We start from the raw sequence: 26,324 nt of genomic DNA, 5'->3' as shown, positions 1-26,324 counted from the left end.
ATTGATAAGAGGATATCTTCATCATTCCCGTCTCCCGTTTTTTAGGTATTCATTCAATTTAGAAAACATTGAAAATTTTGAAAAGTCTTAAACAATTTCAAAAACACCATAGTCTTAAAATATTTGTCTCTACAAATGGTTGTGGTTTATTCGTGGTTAAAAATGTATAAATCCTTAAATGATAAGCTAAGAAACTAACCATAAAAGAAATAAAAACTCAAGAATTTATGGAAGAAGGACGACCAATTTAGAGCTAGTGAGCTCTCAATTTGTTAATAGAGGAGCAGGACATATCGACAGACAGCGTAGAGTTCTACGAGAAGGGCCATTCTAAATTCATATTTGAGCCAGCCTCTCATTGACAACCTCTCTGAAGTCCGTTGACGTCAAAGCTCTCCTGCTGTTCTTAAAATACTAAAATTGGTTCATGGACTAGTGGCCGGGAATAGGCCAACCCTTTTTTCGGTATCACAACTAACCTTATGGTCTAGTGTGTCTCACATTAGGACAGCCAGTCTACCTTACCTAACCTAGTTTCAAATACAATAATATAAGTGATAAAAGTTTAAATTTGTTAAAAAACACAAAATCAGGATAGAATCGATGGGAGAATAAGAAATATAATTTATTCCGACAGAATACATACTCAGTTAATATTTTATTCAGCAAAGCAGAACTTCACTTCAAAATGAGCTTAAATTGATCGCATGAAAATTTTTTTGGACGTATCCTTCTTTTTTTCTTTTGTTCTGGTATGTGTAGTGAATATCTTTCAAACAATATAAGAACGATTTATATATCCGAAGTATATAAGATATATCCCGACTTCTTCAACATGTCCAAGCCTTATAGCAAAAGGTATACACTGATGATCACGGTTTAAATATGTATGTGCAACCTGTTGAATTGCAATGAGGTTAACTTCACACTTATCCATTTTCTATAAGCTATGTTGTGTATAAATATACCATATAAGCTTTACCTTTATTATTAAGTTGGTATTCTCTTATTCCTTGCGACCAAAACCATTCTCTTATACGAAATGGGGAGCCTGTTGAACCTTGGATCACAATTTATATTTATCATTGTTATATTTTTTGAATATAACAATTATAGTTATCCTGTGTTAATATGTGTTTCCCATGGTAGAAGAGCATAGTGTACCATGGATTAGTCCTACCTTGTATCTGAGTGAGCTGTATATGTCTTCTGTATATAAAAATAGCAGTTTACTCCAGAGGCTAGTATTATAATAAATTTGTTGTTGAAAAATTGAAAAAATCGACATGTTTCTCTCATTGTCAGTCTTCTTTAATCGTCCAGCATTGGTTTCAATTACTTATTTTATTAACGTGATATACAGATCTAAAACAAAAGAAAATATCCTTAATATTCAGTATCTATGCCCTTTGATCACCGGTACCGGATATTGTTTTGATCCAAGATGTATGACGGTGTGTCTTTTCATACTTTACCTACTTAATTACAGTACAGTTAAAGGTACCGCTCGTATTTCTCTAATACCTCATGGAATGTATGTCTTAGGTGTCAAATATCATTAGTAACGCATGAGTTAGTGGCTCAAATGTTTCTAGTTGTTCATAAACAATTAATTTTTAATTCAGTGGAACGATTAATGTTAAAGTTGGCTTACAAAATTAATAAATAGGCAACTTCAATTATGTATACGTTATACACGTATAATAGTTTTCGATTATTTGACAAACACTTAACATTTACGTCATGCAAGTTGCCTAACTACTAATTTTTTCAGTGAACTATAATATTGACCGTTCCATTGAATTAATAATTCATTGTTTATTAACAAATAGAAACATTTACACCACTAACTCATGTGTTACTGATGATATTAGACACCTAAGAAACACATGCCATGAGGTTTTAGCAAAAACGCGAGGGGTTTCTTTCATTTGCCTTTATTAGTCGATTTTTATAACATCTTTTACTGTACTCTTAGTAAATAAACATTAAGGTAAAATGTGATTTAAAACACAAAATATTTATTTCTATTTTACTTATAATAAGAAAAATTTACAAAATTTAAAATCCCCCGACAACTTTGTCGACTACGCAACCCTAAATTTGAAACACTCTTTATTAAATTACCTTTCAAACAAAGCCAGAAAAATAAAATTCGGTTCATCCGTTTAGGCGCTACAATGCCACAGACACACACACGCATAGCGGTTAAACTTATAACTCCTTATTTTTTTTAGTTCGAGGATTAAAAATGCACTTTTACATCCGTTCTTTCTGTTGTTTGCTCTCTGGTATGCTATTAAACTTTAACTTCATAGAGTCTCTACCTCTCAGATGTAAAAAAATTAAAGAATGACTCAAGATACATTATACGATCAGCATGGTACAACAACAATACCATAAATCCACACAATAATGATGTGACGATTATTAGAAGAGAAGTAGGTAGGTAATATATATACTGATGATGTATGTACTCTAGTTTAGGGTTGTTGTATTATTCCCTAAGGACTTTTACATGACTATTGGTATTCAAATAATCATCGTATAGCAGGTGTTTTATCGCACTTGGGTAGTTAAATATAATACCACATATTAACATTCATTTTTAATTTGTTAAGTTAATTACTTTTTCATATTTTCGGTGTTTTTCATGCCAAACAATGCCATGTACAATAAATGCATCTTACTATTACGGGGCTCCATAGAGTGATTTTCAACTTTACAATCCTTCTGCGCTCCTATTTCAGATTGAATAAGAGCTCATAACTAATTCATTGTGATCATGGTTTGCACGTGAATAGGTATTATGTACAAAAATGCATTAAAATAGAAGATACAAGAAGATAAGGTAGATTTCATGTACTAGTACATGAAAAAGCCTTATTTAACTTCCATTATTATCAAACCACGTAACTTTTTTAAAATATCCACCTATATTGGCCAGACCGAGATACTTCTTTATAGGTTAGGTTAGGTTAGGTTAGAGTGGCTGTCCTGGGCTGGCACACACTTAGACCATAGCGTCCGTTGTGATACCGAAAAAGGGTTGGTCCATCCCCGGCCACTACTCCATGAACCATTTCCAAATGTTTAAGAACAGCAGGAGAGCTTTGACGTCCACGGACTGTAGGCCGCAGAGGACTTCAAAGAGAGGCTGGCTCAAGTAAGTCCATCTCCTAATGGCAAGAGCTGGACAGTGACACAGAAGATGAGACGTTGTCTCCTCCTCCTCACCACTGTGACAGCTCCTGCAGTAGTCGTGATACACTGTCAAGTCCAGGCGTTCAGCTAACAGAGGCCCTTGGAAGAGGCCATATCTGTCTTGTAGTACCACAATTACGTTCTTCCCTTCATCTCAAATTGTCCTTTTTCAAGATATCCTCTTTGAGGAGCAACTTGCAGTTCGCAAATGGAACTCTCGTATCCGGCAGCATTGTGCCATTTCTGGCAAGCTCGTCGGCTTCACAATTTCCTGGAATGTCACTGTGTCCCGGTACCCATACCAGGTTTACATTCATTTGTTCCGAGAGTTAGATATAGTGAGCTAATGTATTTAATAACTGCTTGCCTGTCGATGAAGATTGTAATGTCCCAACACCTAAGGGTGTTCAGTCTTATACATTCACATACCTCATGAATAGCCATCACTTCGGCTTGATACACGCTACAGTGATCCAAATTTATAGACGCAGATCGATATTTTCAGAAAAGATCTCACAACCCACCCTCTTCCCCAACTTAGAGAACCCTCTTCCCTTTCGTTTAACTAGGTTCTGGTCCCAATCCTGTCTGTTATAGTTATAGTATATGACTATCGTATGTGGTACGTGTGTGTTTCTGTATTGTTGTAGTATTTTGTACATTGTATCTTTATTAAGAAGGTATATCATATACGACAAATATAATACATGTGGAGCTCGAAAATTATCCGTTTTGTGCCCGTGAGAGCTTTTGATCAGAACGACCCGATTTGTAAAAGTTTCACAGAAAGCCATTTTTTCCTATCTATTCATGCGGGATCCTTTCGTACATATTTAAGTTAAATTTCTCTGAGAAAAACATAATACACCAAAATTATTCCTTGAAATGGTTATTATGTCTACTGAAGTTAAACACTTTTTTTTTAAACAGTATATTAAAGAGAAAATGTATGTGATGAATTGAGTGAAAAATTATATAGAAAAAGAATGAAAAAAAAAACGTGACATTAAGTGAAATAACCTGTTCGTGAAAAATAAACCGACGTGAAAATCTTCTTAAAAAAAGCAAACGTTAGAAAATGTTATATACATAATATAAAAAATAATAATTTTAGTCGTATACATACGGAAGCCTGAATGGCTCACAATCATCAATTTATATGAAAGTGGCGCTACACCAGCTTATTTTTTGAGTACTGCCCACAAGTATAAAACCAACTTTAAAAAAGCCACTAGTTCACTTTCAACAAGTGCACTTGTGACTTGTGGCATTATGGAAACGAACCTTTTTGGATAAGTCGGTACTTTGTCATGTGCAGATTTCTAATTATAACGTTATAATAAACAATTAATAATACTTTTAAGGTTAGAAATTAGAAATGTGAAGATGCAAAAGAAAAACATCAACAATGAAAGCATTATATTTTTTAAATAATACTAAAGTCACCATACCACAAGTCAGAAGTGCATTTGTTGAAACTGAACTAGTGGCTTTTTTAAAGTTGGTTTTATACTTGTGAGTAGTACACATTTAAAAAATAAGCTAGTGTAGCGCCACTTTCTCATAAATTGATTGTGAGCCATTCAGGCTTCCGTATATACATGAAATATACACTTAAATAAAATATTATGTAAAATATATTAAATAACTTTTTTTATTTATGAATTATATCGTTTAATTGTTTCTTCAGTTTTCTGACACAATCACTAGTGTTTTTCTAAGAATTTTTCCATTAGTTTACATGATCCTAACTTATTGCTTCGATCGGTTTTAATATAAAAATATTTTTTCAAGCTTATATTTAATTGTTGAGTTTAATAACAACCATAGAAACCAAAATGCATTGATTCATAAAAATAAATAAATAATAATCTCTAATATTTAATTTTCAACACGTTTGCAATATTGTCCATTATCATATTTTCTTCCATTATTTCCACAAGTATTCTATGGTGTTGACTTCTTTTAATTTAATAAATACTTAAAAAATATATATTTTAAATCAATAATATTGTACTTTTTGTGAATTTTTTTTTTTTAATACAACGTTTTGTCACATCTTAAGGATGTATGAGCATGGCAATAAGAATTGATTTAAAGGTTCAAAATTCTTTTATCGGTAGACTTTTAATCAAAGTATATGTGGTAAAAAATAGTTAAGGTATACATGCAAATTTTTAAGAAAAATATCATTGAAAATCGATAGAAAATATATTGCTCTTATGGAGAAATCTCAAAAAAACAACATATTTTGAAAGTTTTTGATAATTTTCACTTGGAACAAACAAATTTTAAAAGTATTTTAAATAGAAAGTGAACATAGCAATGACATAGACAAGAAAAAATCCAAGTGTCTCCATATAAGGGATGTACGAGCAGGGTAGATTTGGGGTTGAAGTTATTTTTATCTTATTTTCAACTTTGATGATGAATTTTAGTATACATTTATGAATGTAGACGAAAAATAAGAATAATATTTTTCGATACCTGCCTTGGTTTACCAAATATCAAAAGCTGAATAACTAAAGATAGATATAGATAGTTATAACATAATTCACAATCAAAATTAAATATATCAATTTTTTAAATTTGTGCCCCCACAACCGTGCTCATACATACCTAAGGTTGCTAGATATAAAATTTGGTGACCGATCATTATTTCATAGTATTATATTAAACTAGCATAGACATAACATCATTATAATTTTATCGATTTTTTATAACTGGAGGTCATAAAACTATGTATATTAAAATGAAATTATTTAAAAAAATAATAATTTTATGATCATAATTTTATTGTAAAGAGTAATTTTAATGTAAAATGCATTAATTTGTGTGATAGTCATTATTACGTCAATAATTTTTGATTTTTATATCATTTCATATTTTATTAAGTAATATGGAACTGTAACACACTATTGTCTGTTACACTGGGTGTTCAAAAAGTTCGAGATCCCCTTGAATAGTAGAAAAAATTGACTGATGAAAAAGACCAAGACGAAAGTTGCATGATTTCGCTCGCATAGTCTAATTTTATCCTAGGATTTGCTTGTAACTTTAAAGCGACCTTGTACATGAATTATCACTTCAAGATTAAGTGGATTTTTTAATATGATTATTTATTCCGTTCTAAATTATGATTTCTCATAAAACTTTGCATTAAATGGAAAATCAACACACGGTACTCCAAAACAAAAGTTCGATGCGCAAGGTGATGTGAAAATTTTATTCCATTACTTTTATAGTGAATTAATTTAATAATTAAATCATTTAAAAATAATATTTTAAAAGATCGACTTGACCTTGAGATGACCTTCATGATCAAGGTTAAGGTCAAATCCAAGACCACCATTTGAATTTATGAGTGTAATGCTACTTCTTCCTTGAATAAGTCTTTTTTTTTATTCATTATTTTCTAAAAGTCGGGGGTCTCGAACTTTTTGATCACTCAGTATGTCAATTATTCACGTCTCTACAGTCACTACACTTTTTATGCAATTTTATTGGCGCCATGAGTTTTTAAATACTAATCATTAAATTTTTATTGTTAAAAAAAATGCCATATTTTGTTATCATTTCTATTAATGTAAATTGGATTGAGATTATTAAGCATTTTCAATTTTTATTAAGGATGTTCCCTCGCCAGTAATAGAAAAAAATAAATTAGTATGTATATAATGATCCGAATTTTTGGTATGTTATAGTTAACGAAATATATTATTGTATAAAACAAAAATTTGGGTATCTTACCGATCAATTAAGAGAGTTTTTATCAATTAACAGGTTATGATTTGACATTTACTACACAAAATACATGTTAACAATTGAATGGTAATCATTTTTTATAGAAAACTTTTTAAAAAAGGATTTTTTTATTCCTTTCATATGATAGCGATGTGATCGACTTGTATCTTGATTATTTATTTATCATTTTACTAATGCCAAAAAAAAAAACACCTTGAGAAACAATCCTTGTTTCCTCTATAAATGTATAAACTGCTGAAAGAAATACTCAGGAAATATAGTCCAGCGAAATTTACCTAGAAATATAAGCATACCTTGAATGGTAAAAAATGTCTAGTAATATATTATACATACCATGCAAATCGATAACTAGTACTGACTGTTTTTTATACTTTACCTGAATTTTTCACTTTATCGGTAACATATACATAAATATTGTCTAATAATATGTACAAGCCAAAAGATAATTAAAAATCAAATGCTTTGTATACGTATCAAGGATAAAAGTCCCGAAGGATTCTTTCTAAGAAAAACATGATTAGTATTTTCATTAGCTGTTTCTTGATACGAAACCTGTTAAATGTTTGATATGCAATAGACATTTATAGATACTATTTTACTATAGAAAAATCATATCTCATAAAAAATACTATAGAATAGAATAATCTTTGAAACATTTTCGAATTTTGGAACAAATAACGGATGGAAGCCCGTCATAAATTTGTTGATTTTTTCAACTTTTTAATTCATAAAAAAATAATGCACAGTATTTCAATATTTAGCTCAGTCAATTGTTTATTTTCACTTGTTTTTTATTGTGTTACCCTACACCAAAAAAAAAAAAAGAAAAGAATAGAAAGTAAAATTCATAGTAAGGAGAAATAAAAAGCAACCCTACAATAACAACCATCTTTACAGCTTCCCTTTCTTATAACGTACATAAATAAATCACATGTAACCTGATCTGATCTCACCAAACCGAATAAAAACAGATTTGATAAAATGTTCGTAACAGATTATAAATATATTTTTATTTATCACAATCAAATTGAAATTGATAAGAACTTAAATTATTTCTCAAAAGGTTTTTACCTTCTCAAAACGTGTGTTAATATATTATAAATGTGAAAGTAAGTTTGTTTGTTTGCTACGCTTTATCGTAACAAGTGAAATTTATAAAATTTAAAAAACCCTCGACAAATTCGATTTATTCTTTGTAAACCGATTTTTGGAAACTTAGCTGTAAAATGTTCTCAGTCAAGTCAGTTCGACCGTTTAGGGGCTACGATGCCACACAACACAAACGTATAGATAAACTTTTTAAACTTATTACACTCCTTCTTAAATCAACATCGAAGTGATGGTCAAGGTCAACAGATGAGATGAAAAGGAAATTCTGAGAGCTGTCACTTTTGGGACAAATTTTTGGAAATATTTAAATTGAAATTGAAATATTTGAGTTGAGATTGTTCTTTTGAATTATTGTTTTGAATTACTTAATTATTTTACCATTTCACTTTTCAAAAATAAATTAAGCCAGGTTTATTTGACCATTCATTTCTATACTAATTTTTTATATGTTAAAATTATACGTCATGCCTTTTCAAAACTGAATCGATTTTGAAGATCATCGCCAATTTTTTAGTTTTTCCGAGTACGGAACTCTAAGCTAGCACTTGAAACACATCTAAAAACACTCCGTTAAATTACCTTTAAAATGAAACCAAAAAATTAAAATCGGTTCATCCCTTTAGGCGCTACAATGCCACAGATAGACAAACACACAGACACACACATACAGCGGTCAAACTTATAACCCTCTTTTTTTTTGTTCGGGGGCGAAAAACTGAGTGTCATTTGTGAATATCATTATAAAGCATAAATTAAAGATTTCTGTAAAAAGAGCGAACGAGACACAATTTGTGGCCTTATGTCCAACCAGGTTTTTCTGATATACTTAATGCTTTATGGCAACTTTACATTTGAAAAAAAAAACGAAATTGAAAACTGTACATATATTTTTACCTGTGTAAAACAATCCCTATTCTTATTTTGTGTGTTATGGACGGGAGATAATTGAGAGTAACGAAAGTGAAGGCTATAACGCGGTGGCTTTGAGGCCCAGAAAAGCATGCAGATATTATGATAACATTGAATTAAAATCTTGCAATGGACGAATAAGAACATTTGAATTTTCAAACCAATTGAACTACTGAATTTCTTACTCTTTTGCTATGGTGGAAAATAATTATACTCGTTTAAGAATCCTACAAAACCGTTTTCCAATTTCATTATTTTATAAACTTCCAACACCCGAATGTATTTTAGAATAAGTAGCCTTACCAACTGCCAAAAAACTATTTTCTCGTATTTTATTTCCAGTTAGGCGATCAATATAGAGGTATAAAACCCTAAAAAACTGTCAAAAAACAAGAAATTTCCACTAACAAAAGGGGCTTATCAAACATCAGCTCGATTTAATGTACAAATTTTCCAATACTTAATAAATTTTACAATACTAAATCGTTGCCTATAGAAAGTAATATTTATCGCGAGAGGGTTCATGCCTCAGGACTGAAAATTTATATTTTAATATTATTTTGATAAAATGAGTAAAAATTATCGAATATTTATCTGTATGGGAAGAATTTATTTAATTTTTTCTCGTATACAATACACAAGTTGTTGTTTTTTTCTTTGTATACGACTCTACACGACTCGTACAAATTCTTACGACTGCGTTTACCATCTATCTCGTACATCTACTAGTGTTTGAATAAATAAACAAGCATATAAAGATATCATACCATACATATTGGTATATCATACGGAAATGACGTTAAGTGTTTCGATGTCGACGTTTCGCATACACACATATATAAATAAAAATAAATAAATAAATGTATATATAAGACATATATAAATGTAAATATAATTTAAAATTGAATTTATTGAATTTAATAACAAAAAACGAAAAAAAAAAAAAAAAACATAAGGAAAATTAATTATAAATTGGAAAAATGAAATTAATAGAAAGACTTGATGTAATTAGGGATGAAATTAATTTTATTCATTTCTTTCATTATCACAAATCTATTTTTTATGATAAAGATGATTATTTTGTATGTTTTTAACTTCACCTACGCTTTATATATAGCGGGAATCATGATAATTCCTCGACTAAAAAACTAAAAACCGAGAAATTGCCCTTTTCTATATACCAGGATCATCTGTTGAAATTTAAAAAAAAAGTATATTATTGACAATAATTCCTGCTTAGAAAAATTGAAAATAAAGTCAGTGGCATTATAATTTTTTTTCGAAACAAGATGACGGCCCATATATCACTACCGCTGGTAGCAGTAGTATTGTAAGTATTAAAACATGAAGCTCAAACTGTCAAATTTCCACTATTTCTAAGCTGGATTTTTCGATATATTAACAAAAATATTCTTTTTCCCAAAATTTCAACATCCTGTAAATGAAATGACCTTTATTTTATGCCCCTTTTTATATTTATCGATATCCATGTACCAAAGTCCTGTTGTAATAACTTGGACCTGTATAAAACTCAAAGGCAAGCAAAAAAATTTCAAGATTATAAAATTCAGCGCAATACATGTCTTCATTTAAAAGTTACGAACAGAAACGCGGGCATTTGATATGTCTTTCCAATTCCTTCTCGAAATAAATGTGTGCCTATTTGAAAATATGTCTTAGAACTTTTGCCCGAAATATTTTTTTCATAATATTCTCTCTTTAATTTTAAGTTACATAAACAGTAAAAATAAGTGTGAAAAACTTTCGGCTAAATTGTGCTATAAATTGTTTTAAACAAAAAAAGCTTTCGTAGATAGAGATTAAAAATATGTAGGAAAGAAATAATATAGACATTCATGGGGACAACCGACCGAAGTGAAAACTTAAAACTTTGGAATAACTGTGTTTATTTGAACCCTTGGAGTTAGTAAAAAATAGTCTAGAAACACATTTGATATTTATATAACGATTATCCCTTTTTATACAATGTATGTTACGTGGTATGCATATTACTTCCGAGGTGACAATCCATGGTGACCATCAAACTAAAATTTTTCCCTTAATAAAAAAATATTATTATAAAATCACTGAAAGCAGCTAAAAAAGTTTTCACTACAAAAATATGTTTTTTCGTTCAAAAATTGTTTTTCCTACTCGAAAGCGAGTACGTATAACATATGTACGTTTTCGAAATAACATGGTGGTAACCTTTTTTTTTAAATCAACCTGTATAACAAAGTTACACACATAATAAACATTTATATGTTTATAACACCTATCTAAAGAGACAGAAAACATTTCTATTATTGCACAACAATAGAAGTGATAATGAGTTATTATTGTTCCTGAGAACCACATATTCATTCAATAAAGAGTCGACGCGAAGATATCATCACGAATATCAAACTTAAAGATAAGATCTGTTAGAACGTGGAACTTTATTATTACTACGATATGATTATAAGGTATAATATACCTTCTATACTCTCATATTCACTCACTGTCTTATGTTTATGACTTCTACCACTTGAAAATGAATAGATGCCGTTTAAAACGAAGTTATTGTTGATACTCTTTAAGATGGTGGTGTAGACACATTTAACACAACAATACACTTATACAGGAACCTTTTACGGAGGCACACGTAGAATGTCTGCTCTTTGCTATGGGTGGCCGTTCAGAATAAATCTGCGAGTTTTTGGGACCTTACGTTAATCCTGCGATGGTTTCCACCCTATTATCCGCGGAATGCCCATGCCCGTAATCGAGTTACCAATGACACGTTGGCACAAATTCCTTATCTTTTATAAATTACATTTTTTCTATTAATTAAATTATTATTCAATTAAGGATGTACGAGATCCAGGGCAATTTGGGATAAAAGGCGTGATTTTTTTATATGAGGTTGACTATATTTAAATCAATTCTTATAAGGTGGGTTACCGATTATTTAATTAAATAAATGACTTCAAAAATAGACATATTTAACATTGGTTTTATGTCAAAATTGTAGATGGATCATATGTTTTCATAGATTTCTCCAAAACTAGTCGGTAAACATTAATGAAAATCTATTCTAATTAAAGTTGAAACCTTAATAAATTATTGAAAACAATATGAGCACGGTAGTGGAGACAAAAAATAATAAAAAGGTATATGTTTTCAATTTTGATGGTGAATTATGTTATTCCTTGGCAATATAAGACGAAAAGTAGGAATACAATTTTTGCATATCTGTTTTTGTTTAATTAGTTAGCTATCGATATATCGAAAACCAATTCAGATTTCGAACAATTTTATTCTTATTTTTCTTCTACATTCATGAAGTTATAACAAAGTTTATAATCAAAGTTGAAAATAACGTATAAATTATTTCAACTCTTAAACTTGTCTTGGCGCTCGTACTACCTTATGTGGTTTTTCATTCTAAATTTGGATCATTCTGCATGTATTAAAGCGAGACTGTACATACAGCATTAAACATTTGATAACTTATGTAAATTATTATCACTTCCATAGTGATATAATTGTTTACTTTTGTTTCAATTGACATACCTGAACTAAAGATTTTTATAATTTATATTGTGTTAGAATCATAAACGTTTATTAGTGGACATTCTATTAAATAACGTTGTAATTTAATTTATTCCTTTCAGGTATGTTTTTGTTTGTAAATTTAGTGTAATTCCTTTATATAATTTTGTCAATATATTCCTTTCAGGATTAAATACAATCTCGTTATTTATTCAATAAATTAATATAAATTTATCATTGTAAATTTATACAATGAACTCCGAAAGCTAGATGGTCAATATAATAAACGTTCGAAAGAAAATAAACCATATGATAATCGGCATGAAAAAACAAAATTAGGAGAATCGACTAAAAAGAAACAAATTGATATACCCTTGAAAAAACCATGCTACATGTGTGAAGCTCTTGGTTGGAAAAATCGATTTCATCCCTCTAACGAATGCCGAAATAAAATACTGTACGCTCAGAAAAAAGAATCTAATTTAATTGAAACGAAATCTGATTCAGAAAATGAGGCTGAAATGATGAAAATGGAAATTGACCAAAATTCTTTAAACTAGAGAGCCCGGATAATTTGATTCCATTAATTCATGTAAACGTAATTATTGATGATAAAATGAAAATAAAAGCAGTGTATGACTCAGGATCTAACGTGAGTCTAATTAATCAAAGAGTTGTAGATGTATTAAAAACAAGTTTGTTAAAGCATAACACTGCATTCAAGACAATTAATGGTTTCAATTTTAGTTCGGCCCGGGCAAACATAAAGCTTAAAATTGGAAATATTACAAACAATTTGAATACTTTTGTAGTTAAAAATTCAGAATTTTCTTATGACCTGTTACTAGGTTTAGATGCTATTAAAAAATTTAAACTAATTCAAGACGAGAATTTAAACATATACCAAAAACCTAAAAATGATGAGATGCTCCAAATAAGAAGTAATCAAAATCAGAAGAAATCTTGTGAAATTTCTAACAAAATAATTACAAATGAAAATAAAGAAGATAAAGAAAATGTAGAGAAAGAAGATAATATAGATGTAAAGAAAGAAGATAATAAAGATGTCAATAAAGAAGATAATAGAGATGTAAAGAGAGAAGATAATAGAGATGTAAAGAAAGAAGATAATAAAGATGTTAAAAATTTTAATAAAGAAGGTAAAATCAATGAAAATGAAAAAGAAGAGAAAAACACTGAAAATATTAGAATTTACCATCAAGAAGAAACTAATGAAAATCAGTTCAAACCTAAATTAGATCACATAGATGGATATGAAAAAAAAGTAGAACTTTTAAATATTATTGAAAACCACAAGAAAATTTTTGCCAAAAATAAATTTGATGTCGGTAAAGTAAAGTCTAGAGAGGCCGAAATAAAGTTAATGAGAGATGAATATGTTACGGCCCGCCCTTATAAATGTTCTATACCAGATGAACGTGAAATCAAAGATCAAGTACAGAAATTACTAGCATCCGATCTAATAGAGGAATCTGATTCACCGTTCGCATCACCGGTAACACTCGCATATAAAAAAGAAGATGGAAGAAAATCAAGGCTTTGCATCGATTTTAGAAACTTAAATAAAATAACTATCCCAGAGTGCTACCCATTTCCAACAATAAATGATATAACGGAAAAAGTTTCGAAATGTAAATACTTTACTGTTGTTGATATAAACTCCGCTTTTTGGTGTATTAGGTTAAAAGAAAAGGACCGTGAGAAAACTTCTTTCGTTACAAAGTACGGGAAATTTATGTTCAAAGTATTACCTTTTGGATTGAAAAATGCTCCTGCAATCTTTCAACGCATACTTTCAAATATTATAAGACGAAATAACCTAGATGAGTTTTGCGTCAACTACATGGATGACTGTCTTATTTTCTCACGCAATTGGAAAGATCACATGCAACATATCTCAAGATTTCTTGAAGTAATAGGAGAAGAAGGATTTAAATTAAAGCTCGAAAAGTGTAAATTTGCAGCCCAATCGGTTAAGTATCTTGGCCATTACATTGAAGAAAATAAAATATCACCAGCACAAGAAAATTTAAAGGCAATAAAAAATTTGAAAAGACCTACAGATAAATCTGGGGTTCGAAGTGTTCTAGGAACAATAAATTACTTTATAAAATATATCGATCATAGTGCTCAAAAATTTGAGCCCCTTCACAGATTGCTGAAAAAAAATACTGAATTTATTTGGACGGAAGAATGTGAACGCAGCTTCTCCATGATCAAAGAATATCTGTGTTCCCGTCCAATTTTATCAATTTATGATGTCGAAAAAGATGTTTACATTGACACAGACGCTAGTCAAAAAGGACTTGGAGCGACTTTGAGGCAACCACAGTCAGATGGTCTATTACACCCTGTAGCTTATTTTTCTAGAAAACTGTCAGAAAGAGAAAAGAAAATGGAAACGATTCATTTAGAATGCAAGGCGATAAAAGAAGCCATTAAATACTGGAAATACTATCTTATTGGACGAAAGTTTTTCGTTTGTAGTGACCATAAACCATTGGAAAATTTAAGAACAAAGTCACGAACTGATGAGATTCTTGGCGATCTGGTCCACTACTTGTCACAATTTAATTTCCAGATAGAATATTTCGAAAATGAAGATGTCATTCAAGTGGTCAATTTAATAGAACCTGCAACAGAACCCTATGAAATATTGTCCATAGATACAGTGGGTGGTTTTGCCGGAAATAAGTCTATAAAGAAATTTATGCACATACTAGTGGATCATTTTAGCAGGTATGCTTGGATTTCTACTACAAAAAGCCAATGCGCAAAAGATTTTATAAATCTTATACATCCGATCGCTAAAAATAATAAAATAAAGTTGATTCTTGCCGATCAATATACTGGACTAAATTCCGTAGAACTCAAAAATTACCTAAATAGAAGAGGTATCCAACTTGTTTTTACAAGCATAGATTGTGCAAGTTCAAATGGTCTCAACGAACGTTTAAATCAAACTCTAGTTAATAGAATTAGGTGTAAAATTATTGATGGAGATAAACGAGCATGGCCTACGATTGCTGCTGAATGTGTTGAAAATTATAACTCAACGATTCATAGCTCTACTAACTATGAGCCACAATATCTGCTCCTAGGCAAGAAATCAAACATTTCGCCAATATATGAACCACCTAGTGATTTAGCTGAAGACCGCCAGCAAGCTTTCATTAATTCATCCAGAAGTTTTATGGAAAATAAAAAAAGAGTTGACAAAAATCGAACAACTTTTCAATTTGAAATTGGAGATCTTGTGTACGTAGAGAATGGGAACAAATTAAATCGCAATAAAATGGACAAAGTTCGCCTTGGGCCTTTTAAAATATTAAGCCGGATTTCATCTTCGTTTTATGAAGTTGATTGTGGCAAGAAAAGAAGTGAATCAAATTATTTTCATAGCAGTAAGCTGTCACCTTTTACTTCGCAAAAAATGACTTCGGGGGGGAAGGTGTAAATTATTATCACTTCCATAGTGATATAATTGTTTACTTTTGTTTCAATTGACATACCTGAACTAAAGATTTTTATAATTTATATTGTGTTAGAATCATAAACGTTTATTAGTGGACATTCTATTAAATAACGTTGTAATTTAATTTATTCCTTTCAGGTATGTTTTTGTTTGTAAATTTAGTGTAATTCCTTTATATAATTTTGTCAATATATTCCTTTCAGGATTAAATACAATCTCGTTATTTATTCAATAAATTAATAACTTACACTTATTATTGTTAAGTGATTTTTAGTGGAGAGGTATAGAACGGGCGAATTTAAGTAAGGTTAAAGACACTTGCACAAGTGTGGAACCAAATTAATAATATGGAACCTAATTTTGATAAGTTCATCCAAAATAAAAGCCAATATTATTGGATCAAAAAGGCCATTATGATGAAGGAAGTTTAAAATAATATTCGTTAATTGGTTAAAATTACAATATACAAACCTCTGTAGATATAATTAATCTATATATATATAAAAAGAGAGTGTTTGTTTGTATGTCCCCGATTTTCCCTAAAACTAACCATTGACCTTCGGTAGGGGATTATGTCATTGGGTAGCCCTTAGGCTCCCATTGTGAATAAGGGAGTTTGGTGGGGGCGAAATTAAAAATGATCTAGGAATTCATAGAAAATAGATTAAAAAAATAGTTCTAATAGTACAATAGGCCCCACTGTCAATAGTACAATTTTCACTAGATGGCGCTACTGGCGCAAATGTCTTTCGATTTTTCTCGAATATTCTGGAATGTTCCATGGGTTTCTATCGATCTTTCCCTTACTTTTCCGTACACACAGAGAGTGTAGACATAATATTGGGATCGGCCAAAAAAATCTTACTGTTCCGTACACACAGAGAGAATTAAAAAAAAGTCAAATGTGCAAAAACAACCCAGCGAAGCGGGTTTAACAGCTAGTATTTTATAAAAAAATAATAAAATAAATAGCTCACGTTATATTTACGAGTAATAAAAAAAATCGTTTATGCAACTGTTAATTACATTTATCATTATTATAAATAAAAACCGTACAATTTTCATTACATAAAAATTAATTTTCAAACACATACACACACACGTTACATACAGACGTTCATTTGTAAATGAAATTCTATAACATATTATTATCTTCCTGAAAAGAAGTTATTGTATTCACCCCGACAAAACCGAAATGTTTATGGTAATACACTATATCTTAATGTTTTGAGAAGTTCAAAATTTGCACGAAAATGTGTATAACTACTATAAATTTTCATTCAATTATTCATTTGAGTTTTTACACCAAAATTTAATCATCTATGCAATTATATTGTCTATATTTTTATCCTTAATAATATTATTTATTTGAAAATAAAATCAATGTTATAGCAAAAATAAGTGAAATTTAAACAATTTGAAAAACCCCCGACAAATCCTGTTTAATTCTTGTAAACCGATTTTTGGAAACTTAGCTATAAAACATTCTCAATCAAGTCGGTTCGACCGTTTAGGAGCTACGATGCCACTGAGAAACACACAGGCGCACAGATAAACACTCCTTCTTAAAGCAATATCAAAGTGATGGCCAAGGACATCAGATGCTGTCCTTTGGGAGATGAGATGAAAATGATACTTAGAGAGCTATAATTTTTTGGGACCAATTTTTGGAAATATTTTAATTAAAATTGAAATATTTGAGTTGATTTTGTTGCTTGTGATATCTTTGTGTGAAAACTCATAATACTGTAATGAAAGTTATAAAGTTTTCATTATTTCTCGCGGGGCGCTAAATTTGGTATAGAAAACGCAACGAATAGAAAATATTTAAAAAAAAATGTGTGCAGATTTTCGGTTAATATTTCACAATTTTAGATTGACTTAGATTTTTATAACCGTATCGAAATAAATATATTTATCTGAAAAATATTGGCCCTGAAGAGCCATATTCAACACTGCTTTTATATTTATGATCGATTGACATTATTCATACTAATGGATTATGTAACGGGTAACACGGGTCGTCACAAAATCATAAATAATTTTTTTTTTTTTTTTGAATTCGTGACAACTTTCACCTATCGATTCCATTAAATTGCGTTAAAATAATAAATTTATTTATTTATTTATTTAAATTCATAATTGAATATGTTTCTTTTATGGAGGCCATCTTTCATTTATCAAAAAATATTTACGCAACTTCCAATCTACAGGATGTTCAACAGGAACTTAGTCACCTTTTAATACAAAATTTATATAGGACGCTAGATGTAATCAACCACAACAAAGACGGCGACTTCCTACCATAGATATCAATTTGCAGTTTTATATATGGCACTAACAGAAAGTGAGCGTGAAATTTAAACTTATTCGAACGTTTGCAAGTTTAAGATTTTGAAAGTGAGCCATGTTAGGAAAAGGGACTTAGATGCAGGTATCTTATAAAGTATGTTCCATAAAAACTTAGCCATAATAAGAAATTTATAGAGTAGGCTAGGTACAGAAAACTATTTCAAACAAAAATTATTGCGCTTCAGGTGGTTAAATCATGAAATGGCGAGTTCAATGAAATTTAAATATCAGATTAATAAATGTATTCTGTTTTTAATAAAAAAAGGGACATTTTTCACCTTGTATAATAAGATATTAGCAATCAAAATTACTTTGAAAAATTTCTACATATTTTTTTTGAAAAAAACTCTCTCTTATGAAAATTGCAAATAATTGAGAAAAATGGTTTTTATTCAAAATACGGTCATATTTATCAAGACCAGTGTACTAGAATTGAAAACCGTGCACGTAAAATCAAATAGAATTAGCAATCTTAAACGATAATTCAAATTTTTCTGCTTAATAAATGCAAAATCTACTCAAGCTTTAAATAACGAAAGTTAAAAGCATCATTTTTTTTTAATAAATATCATTCGATCTGTTTTAAAATTACAAAAAATACATTAATGTCATGGTTTCATGGGCAAGTGTAGTTACTATAAGTAATAGCGTGTTGTGCCTTGGCAAAAATTTACCTGGAATCATCCTTAGGTTTCTTGAATGATATTCCCATGTATCTATGAATTATATAATATACCAGATGGCAAGCAACCAAGAGAATGGTTGTACACAACCTTTAAAATTTTAATTTTCAATTGAAAAAATAAAAAAAACGTTTTAGTGCAAAAACTAAAACTTTTGCTCTGACTTTTTACCCGACCTACCACAAATAAGTGCTATCTATTTTTATATTGAAATAAAAACAAAACGGTATAAGATGTTAATATGGCTATTTTAAATTTTGAGCATAGAAGTACTAAAGATTACAGTAAATTTAAAGATTTGAAAAACTATGGCAACTAAAACACTTGCAACCAGCACTAAACTTGCTAATTTGCAACAACTTAAAAAAGATCGTATCGCTAAAATTGAAGAACAATTAGAAGCTCAACAATCTCAGTTACTGCAAAAACGTAAAGAAGAATTGTTTAATATCTTTAAAGCATGTAATGCTCTAACGATTGATGATAGATTGTTAATAGGGTTTCTAAAGTTTGTAAAAAATGTTGATAATAAAAATTATCCTTTTTTAAATGAATTAAAAGAGGTACATAAGAAATCTAAGATGCCCAGTAAACCAAAATCAGGAAACGTCAAAACTGCATTGGATCATCGTATTTTTATTTTTAACTGATTTCATGTTATTACACGCTTCTCCGAGGTAACAGCAAAAAAATTTTCATTTTCAAAATTAGGATCCAATTACATCTCCACACACGTTTTAAAGGACTTGAAATAAAATTAAAACAAAAAGAAATTAACCCTCTGAAAATTAATCCTTTTGACCTCCTTAATATGATCAATATTTCTAAACACTTCTTTAATATGAAAGCATTCTTAACTAAAAATAATATGGTCTAAAATTAAAATAAAATCATGATGATATCTTACACCGTTTTGTTTTTATTTCAAATAAAAAAATGTCCTCCAATTTTATTACCCCATAGTTTTGTACTATTAGTCCGATAAAAATAAAAATACTGTTTTTATCGATAACCGGGTATATTTATGTAGTCAAAAACATACATTGTATGTGGGAATGTTGATGCTACCAGATGAAATTATTTTCATAGTAATATCCAAGGTACAACACTATATCGTACTAAATAATATTAAAAATATATGTTGATGGTGTTTTTATATAATGTCTCTCTTACCCCTCATAATTTTCCATACTATATGTTTTTTACATAGATAGATATATGCATTTACTGGAACCCTAACGTGACAACAACTTTGCAATTATGATCCGATTAAAAATAAAACAGTAGTTTGATGATAAATGGTCACATAGTTATCATTTCTGTTCAACCATGTTTCTTTCTTTTAGGATTACTTATATTTGTCATTTTTCTAGTCATAAAAAATCATTAATCAACAGATAATGTTTACTCATTTGTAGATAATAATTGACAAAATTTAGGATATAGGCATGATATTACCCAAAATAAATAGGGTACTTTTTGAATGGAATATTGCGTTATTATTCACGATTGGCAATTACAAAGCTATAGAAATTCATTCAAGAAATTCTAGAAATTGCAGAAGTTTTTTTAAACCCACTCCAAGTATTTCGTGACTTGTTGCTCTATCAATACGCATACAAAAATATTGACATGATTTTCGGTATCAAGCAGCAACAACCACTTTGAAGGTAGAATAAGTTTTAAATAATCGAATTACGTCCCCTATCGTCCTCGTATTCAAGTTGTATCGATACAATTAGGTTTATCGTAATAAGACCCTTCGTGCATGTTTGGATAGCCTATAAAGAGTTTCCACACTTATCTAGTTCTCACTTACCTAGATTTGACTGTAAATCATTTCAGTGCGATAGTGCGATTTTTTTTTTTGCAGTAATTTTTCAAAATAATAGCAAAAGAATGAAAGTTAATCTCAAGGACACTTAGTAAAAACTATTCCGACATATCGTCATTTTGAACAACTATTTGCTGTGAATTCTGTACGAAATTTAAGTAGTTCAAAAATAATAAATTCATATCTGTAAGGACTTTTGATTCATGCGTTACTCAAAGCTATCGAGGATTGTATATATTCAATTTATTTCTTCTTCTTCGTTGGATTTTGAAAATCTCTGCGCCTTTCTCAGTTTTAAGTAATTATGCTTCAGAGAGACATCATTGTCAGATAAAGACAAATATTGTTAAATTAATCGCCTTTATTTAAATTAGAAATAAAATTTTGAAATGCTGGCAAATTAATTTTCAATTTTTTCTTCTTTTCAGAAATACCCAGTATGAAGAATTTGAACTACCAAAACAAGGAGCTGATGGTGCTGAAGGTTTCTCCGGTAAAGGTGGTATGGACAGTCCCGATTCATTACCATCCCCAGAACGGCCGCCACTTCGACATATTGATAAATACATAAAACCTGAATGTCCATGTCTTTCAAAACGATATACGGTAGCCATATTAACATGTTTAGGATTTATTATATCATTTGGAATGAGGTGTAACATGGGAATGGCAAAATTACAGCTAGAACATGGAGTAAGTAATATTTTAATCCAAAAATATTTCCCCAAAAAAAGTTATTGCCTGTGCAATCCGTGTATTTTCGTAAATGGTTTGAAAACTCTACTATATAAAAGAGTGTGTTTTTTACACTAACATGCATCTATTCAAACCTCATCAAATAGTCTTTTGTATGATATTTTCCTAGAAGGGTGCGTGTGAAGTGGAAATGGCTCAGTTCCGTTTTTATAACAATGTTTTGTCAATTTATATGTAACTACTGTATGCACACGCATTTGTTAGGCATGAATACCTACTCGATATTAAGTTTTACGTTATATGAAACAGAATATTTTATGATGTAGTTTACATTTTATATTCATAGCATTCTAATTACTATACCGGGAGACCTATATTTAAGAGGTTTTTTCGTTACATGGAACTCTAAGGTCTTTTTTCAAATAACGAAAATTAATACTAAACTCCCGGTGAACGAATCGATATATGCTCGAAAAATGTTGGGAAATTTTGAAAACTTGTTATTGAAACTATTGGAATTTAGTTAAATTATTCCTGTCAGACTGCGCCCTGGTAGTTCAGTTGGTTAAGGCGTAACCAATTCGATCCGGGAGATGCCCAGGGTAGCGGGTTCGATTCCCGTCGTCGCAAAAAAAATTAATTTAATTAATAGTTGTGATGGGCTGGTGTAGTGCATGGTATATGCATGAAGGAGGTGCACCTCCTCTGAAACTGAGGAGCTAATAAATGAAATTATCAGCGAAAAAGGTGGTAAAAACACATATATGGTAACACAATGGGCTTTATAGCCTAAGTGTGTCCTTCGTGGATAGCCAACATAACCTAACCTAACCTAACCATCTGTCAGACTATTATTCACTTTATCAAGCACGGTAAAAAATTATTTGTGGATATCACTATGTCATTATCGGTGTGAACGCCATATTGTGTCAGGGTGTCAGGCCCATACTGGTTGGCGGTCGCCACAGTCCATCTAGTGGATAGCTCCAGTCAATACTATAATATTCGAACGCAAATGTACTAATGTCAATTCCTTGATTGAAATGAATATAAAAAATAAACTATAATAGATACTGTTTGCATTTCGGGTTTGTCAACCAACTCAAGAAAACATCTACGATGTCCTTTTAGGCCAAAAAAACGATGTTTTGCATATATACTTTTATTTTAATTTTTTCTGAGTTTAAATTTTTTTTAATTATAGGCTGTACGTTTCAATTGGACGGTGGGAGTAGAGAGTGCTGTTGATTCATCATTTTTTTGGGGTTATTTGGTAACACAAGTTCCTGGTGGTTTTCTTGCTTCCGCATATCCAGCCAATCGTATATTTGGTACTGCCATTGCGTGTTCTTCATTTCTAAATTTACTTGTACCTGGTGCAATGGCTCTAAGTCCTACAGCGGTTATCTGTGTTCGAATACTACAAGGGCTTGTTGAGGTAAATAATTTTTTCTAACTTTAATGTTTTGGCGCAAGTATTTTATTAATATGCATTAAGTATTTTATTAACGTGCTTTATAAATATCACTTTATTATGGTAACACCATAGTACTTTCAGTTTCTTAAGTACTTATTAATTTTTTTTTCTCCGTTACATTAAAATTGCATTATTTATGCTTATAAAAACGTTTAAATTACATTAATTTTAAATTTTATTAGTGATTTTTTTATTTTAGTTAATTGTACTTAAAAATATCAGTTCCTATCTTGTGTCCTGTAATGTTAATTCCTACGGATTTTTTTTTTTTTTTAAATACAACTATTTTGCAAACCAACGTGACGGTAGTGTCAGTCACGTTTAGTTCTGTAGTATGAGTCACGATGTATTCGTGATTGTAAATTCTTTATTTTATCGTTTTCGGATAATTTGTTTTATGTAACTTTACCCAAAGACAATTTTAAATAAATCCTGCATAGAGGAAAATATTCGAAGCTCAAAAACATTTTCGAATGCGAGACTTCCTTTTTCATGTAGCGCCAATCACATTTGTATTTTGTTGAATAAATCATATATCGTTCAGTTTTATGGCGACAATTTTCTACTGCAGAGGGACAAATATAGAATCAGCCATAAAAGTATACTAAAACTAAAACCGTTAACATAAAGGTATTCATATGACGCAGAATAAAACCCATTTTGATCCAATGTAGTGTCAGCCACATATGGAATCACCCTTATAACATTTTACGGGTACAATCTAATAAAAATGTTCATTTTTCATTTTGCGATTATCTCCATTTCGCAGACAATCGATGTGACCTTCTATCTTTCTCTCTGTTCAACAAGTTGGATTTTACAATAGTTTTTAAATATTCTTGAGGGCGTGCTCACAATATTTGTATTTTGTTGATTATTTGCAATTAAGATAAATCGCATATAATCAAGAAATCAACTATAAATTTTGAACCGATGCAATAACAGATATAATCGAAATAAAAGTTTATAAAAATGTGTATCGATTTTCAAAAAGACTTGCAGCAAGTTCAAATAATAGAAATATGATCCCTTTAATGAAGAATATTACTATAAAAAAAAAAAAAAAAAGATTTTTATCAAATAATTTTAATCTGCTTGTGTCTTTTTCGACAATTTTTAATGAGCAAAAAGCTACAATACATCCATATATTTTGTCCTCATACTAGATAGATAGCATGAATAAAACGTATTTCCTTTTATATATAATATAAAATAAAATCATATATAAAAGAACGAACCCATTAGTCAACAATATAACAAAGCATGTCTTCCTCATGTTCTCATCCCCATACCACCTTCAAATATATAGATTTATATAATAATAACACAAATATGATTTAGCTTTTAGCAATAAGGGTGACATTTAACATTATGGTTTTATTTTCAACTATGAGTACAGTATGTAACAGACCAAGATAAAATTTAAAGACTCTTTGGTGCAAGAGTCGCCCTATTAGCTCAGTTGGTTAAGGCTTAACCAATTCCGTCCGCGTTATGCACATAATACGAATGTTTATAATTCAAGCGAGATCCAAATGCACATAATACGAATGCTGACGGGTTTAGATGACTGAATTTAGAATATTTCTTTTCCATTAAGCTTAGTAGGCATGAAGTACTTGGGAGTCGTTGCGTTACCTAACGCTTTGCGCTAGATAATGAAAAAAACGAAAAGTTTTCTTTTTAAGAATGAATAATACATATATCAACCTGCCGATGATAAATTTCCAAAAAGATTTCCCAATATCATGAATTCATAAATTACAACTTTCGCCATATTTTCATTTGTAATCGTTCTAGTCTTAGTTATTCCTAGCGAATTCATCCACAAAAATATTCTGGAACTTTTTAAAGCCATCAATGGGTTTTCATCTATATTCAGAGGAATTGATATTAGCGATTTCTGAATAATATCAAGTTTAGAGTGTTACATATCATTTTTCGTTACATTCTGTATATAATAATAACTATGTTATTACTACTATAAAATGTTTATATATATGTTTATACATAAATATTCAGGGAATATTTTGAATAATAAAGTTTTGAATAGTAGATAGACTTATGAATATACTATTATTATGTTCAATTAGTAACATATATTTAATATAATGCTTATTTCAAAAGAAAAAGAGCTTTATTCAATTAATTAAGAGCATATTAAATTTAATTAAACTAAATTTAAAACTTCATTTTAATTTAAGTATAGTAAGACGATGTTAAAGGTATACATAAAAATAGTAGGACCTTCTTAAGTGCCTCGAAAAAACTGAAAATAACTACTTTTTAACCGACTACAAACTTAAAAAGGAGAAGATTCTCAATTCGACTATATTTTTATTTTATTTTTTATCTCAGAACTTTTGACTGGGTAAACCGATTTTGATGATTCTTTTTCTATTTGAAAGCTGGAGCTTCCCATGTCGTTCCATTTCAATTTGATTCTGACAATGGCATCCATGAGAAAACCATCTAAGTCTTAAATTTACATTAAGTGTGTGCATAACAAATGAACGAATAACTCAGTATCTTTTTTAGTTACAAATTAGTTAGTGTACTTCAGATTCACTTAAAATTTTTAACAAAAAAATATCGTTTTTTTTTCGAAAATTACTCGGCCAATCGCCAAATAAACTCGATTTTTGAATTTCTTGGGTCAAAATTACCTCATAAACTGAGTTTCATCAAATTCCGAAACAAATAATTTTTTACGATTTTTTCGAATTTTTCTAAGGGTACCCCTTGAAAAAATTGCAAAAAATCGATACAAATTTATCGTCTCCAATTTCGATAAAACTCTGTATATAAGGTAATTTTGACCCAAAAAATACAAAAATCGGTTTCATTTAACGATTGGGCGAATAATTCTCGAGATAATACCGGAAATCGTTCCGAAATATGATTTTTTTCGAAAACTACTCGGCCAATCGCCAAATAAACTCGATTTTTGAATTTCTTGGGTCAAAATTACCTTATTAACTGAGTTTCATCAAATTCCGAAACAAATGATTTTTTACTATTTTTTCGAATTTTTCTAAGGGGTACCCCCTTGAAAAAATTGCAAAAAATCGATACAAATTTATCGTCTCCAATTTCGATAAAACTCTGTATATAAGGTAATTTTGACCCAAAAAATACAAAAATCGGTTTCATTTAACGATTGGGCGAATAATTCTCGAGATAATACCAGAAATCGTTCCGAAATATGATTTTTTTCGAAAACTACTCGGCCAATCGCCAAATAAACTCGATTTTTGAATTTCT

At 29.9% G+C, this 26,324-nt stretch overlaps 1 protein-coding gene across 1 annotated transcript in view; it reads left to right on the top strand.

Moving 5' to 3' along the window:
• LOC123296856 (vesicular glutamate transporter 1-like) overlaps positions 1 to 26,324 on the top strand; it is a 108,652-nt gene that overhangs the window by 74,757 nt on the left and 7,571 nt on the right. Inside the window, exons 3-4 of the mRNA XM_044878533.1 lie at positions 21,316 to 21,580; positions 22,788 to 23,021. Of these exons, the coding sequence (XP_044734468.1) occupies positions 21,316 to 21,580; positions 22,788 to 23,021 (499 nt within the window). The remainder of the gene's footprint in view (positions 1 to 21,315; positions 21,581 to 22,787; positions 23,022 to 26,324) is intronic.

Source organism: Chrysoperla carnea, chromosome 3, assembly GCF_905475395.1.
Source record: "Chrysoperla carnea chromosome 3, inChrCarn1.1, whole genome shotgun sequence".
In the NCBI taxonomy this organism is placed as follows: Eukaryota; Metazoa; Arthropoda; class Insecta; order Neuroptera; family Chrysopidae; genus Chrysoperla; species Chrysoperla carnea.
The sequence above is the reverse complement of the archived record's forward strand: the minus strand, read 5'-3'. Positions and strand labels throughout refer to the sequence as shown.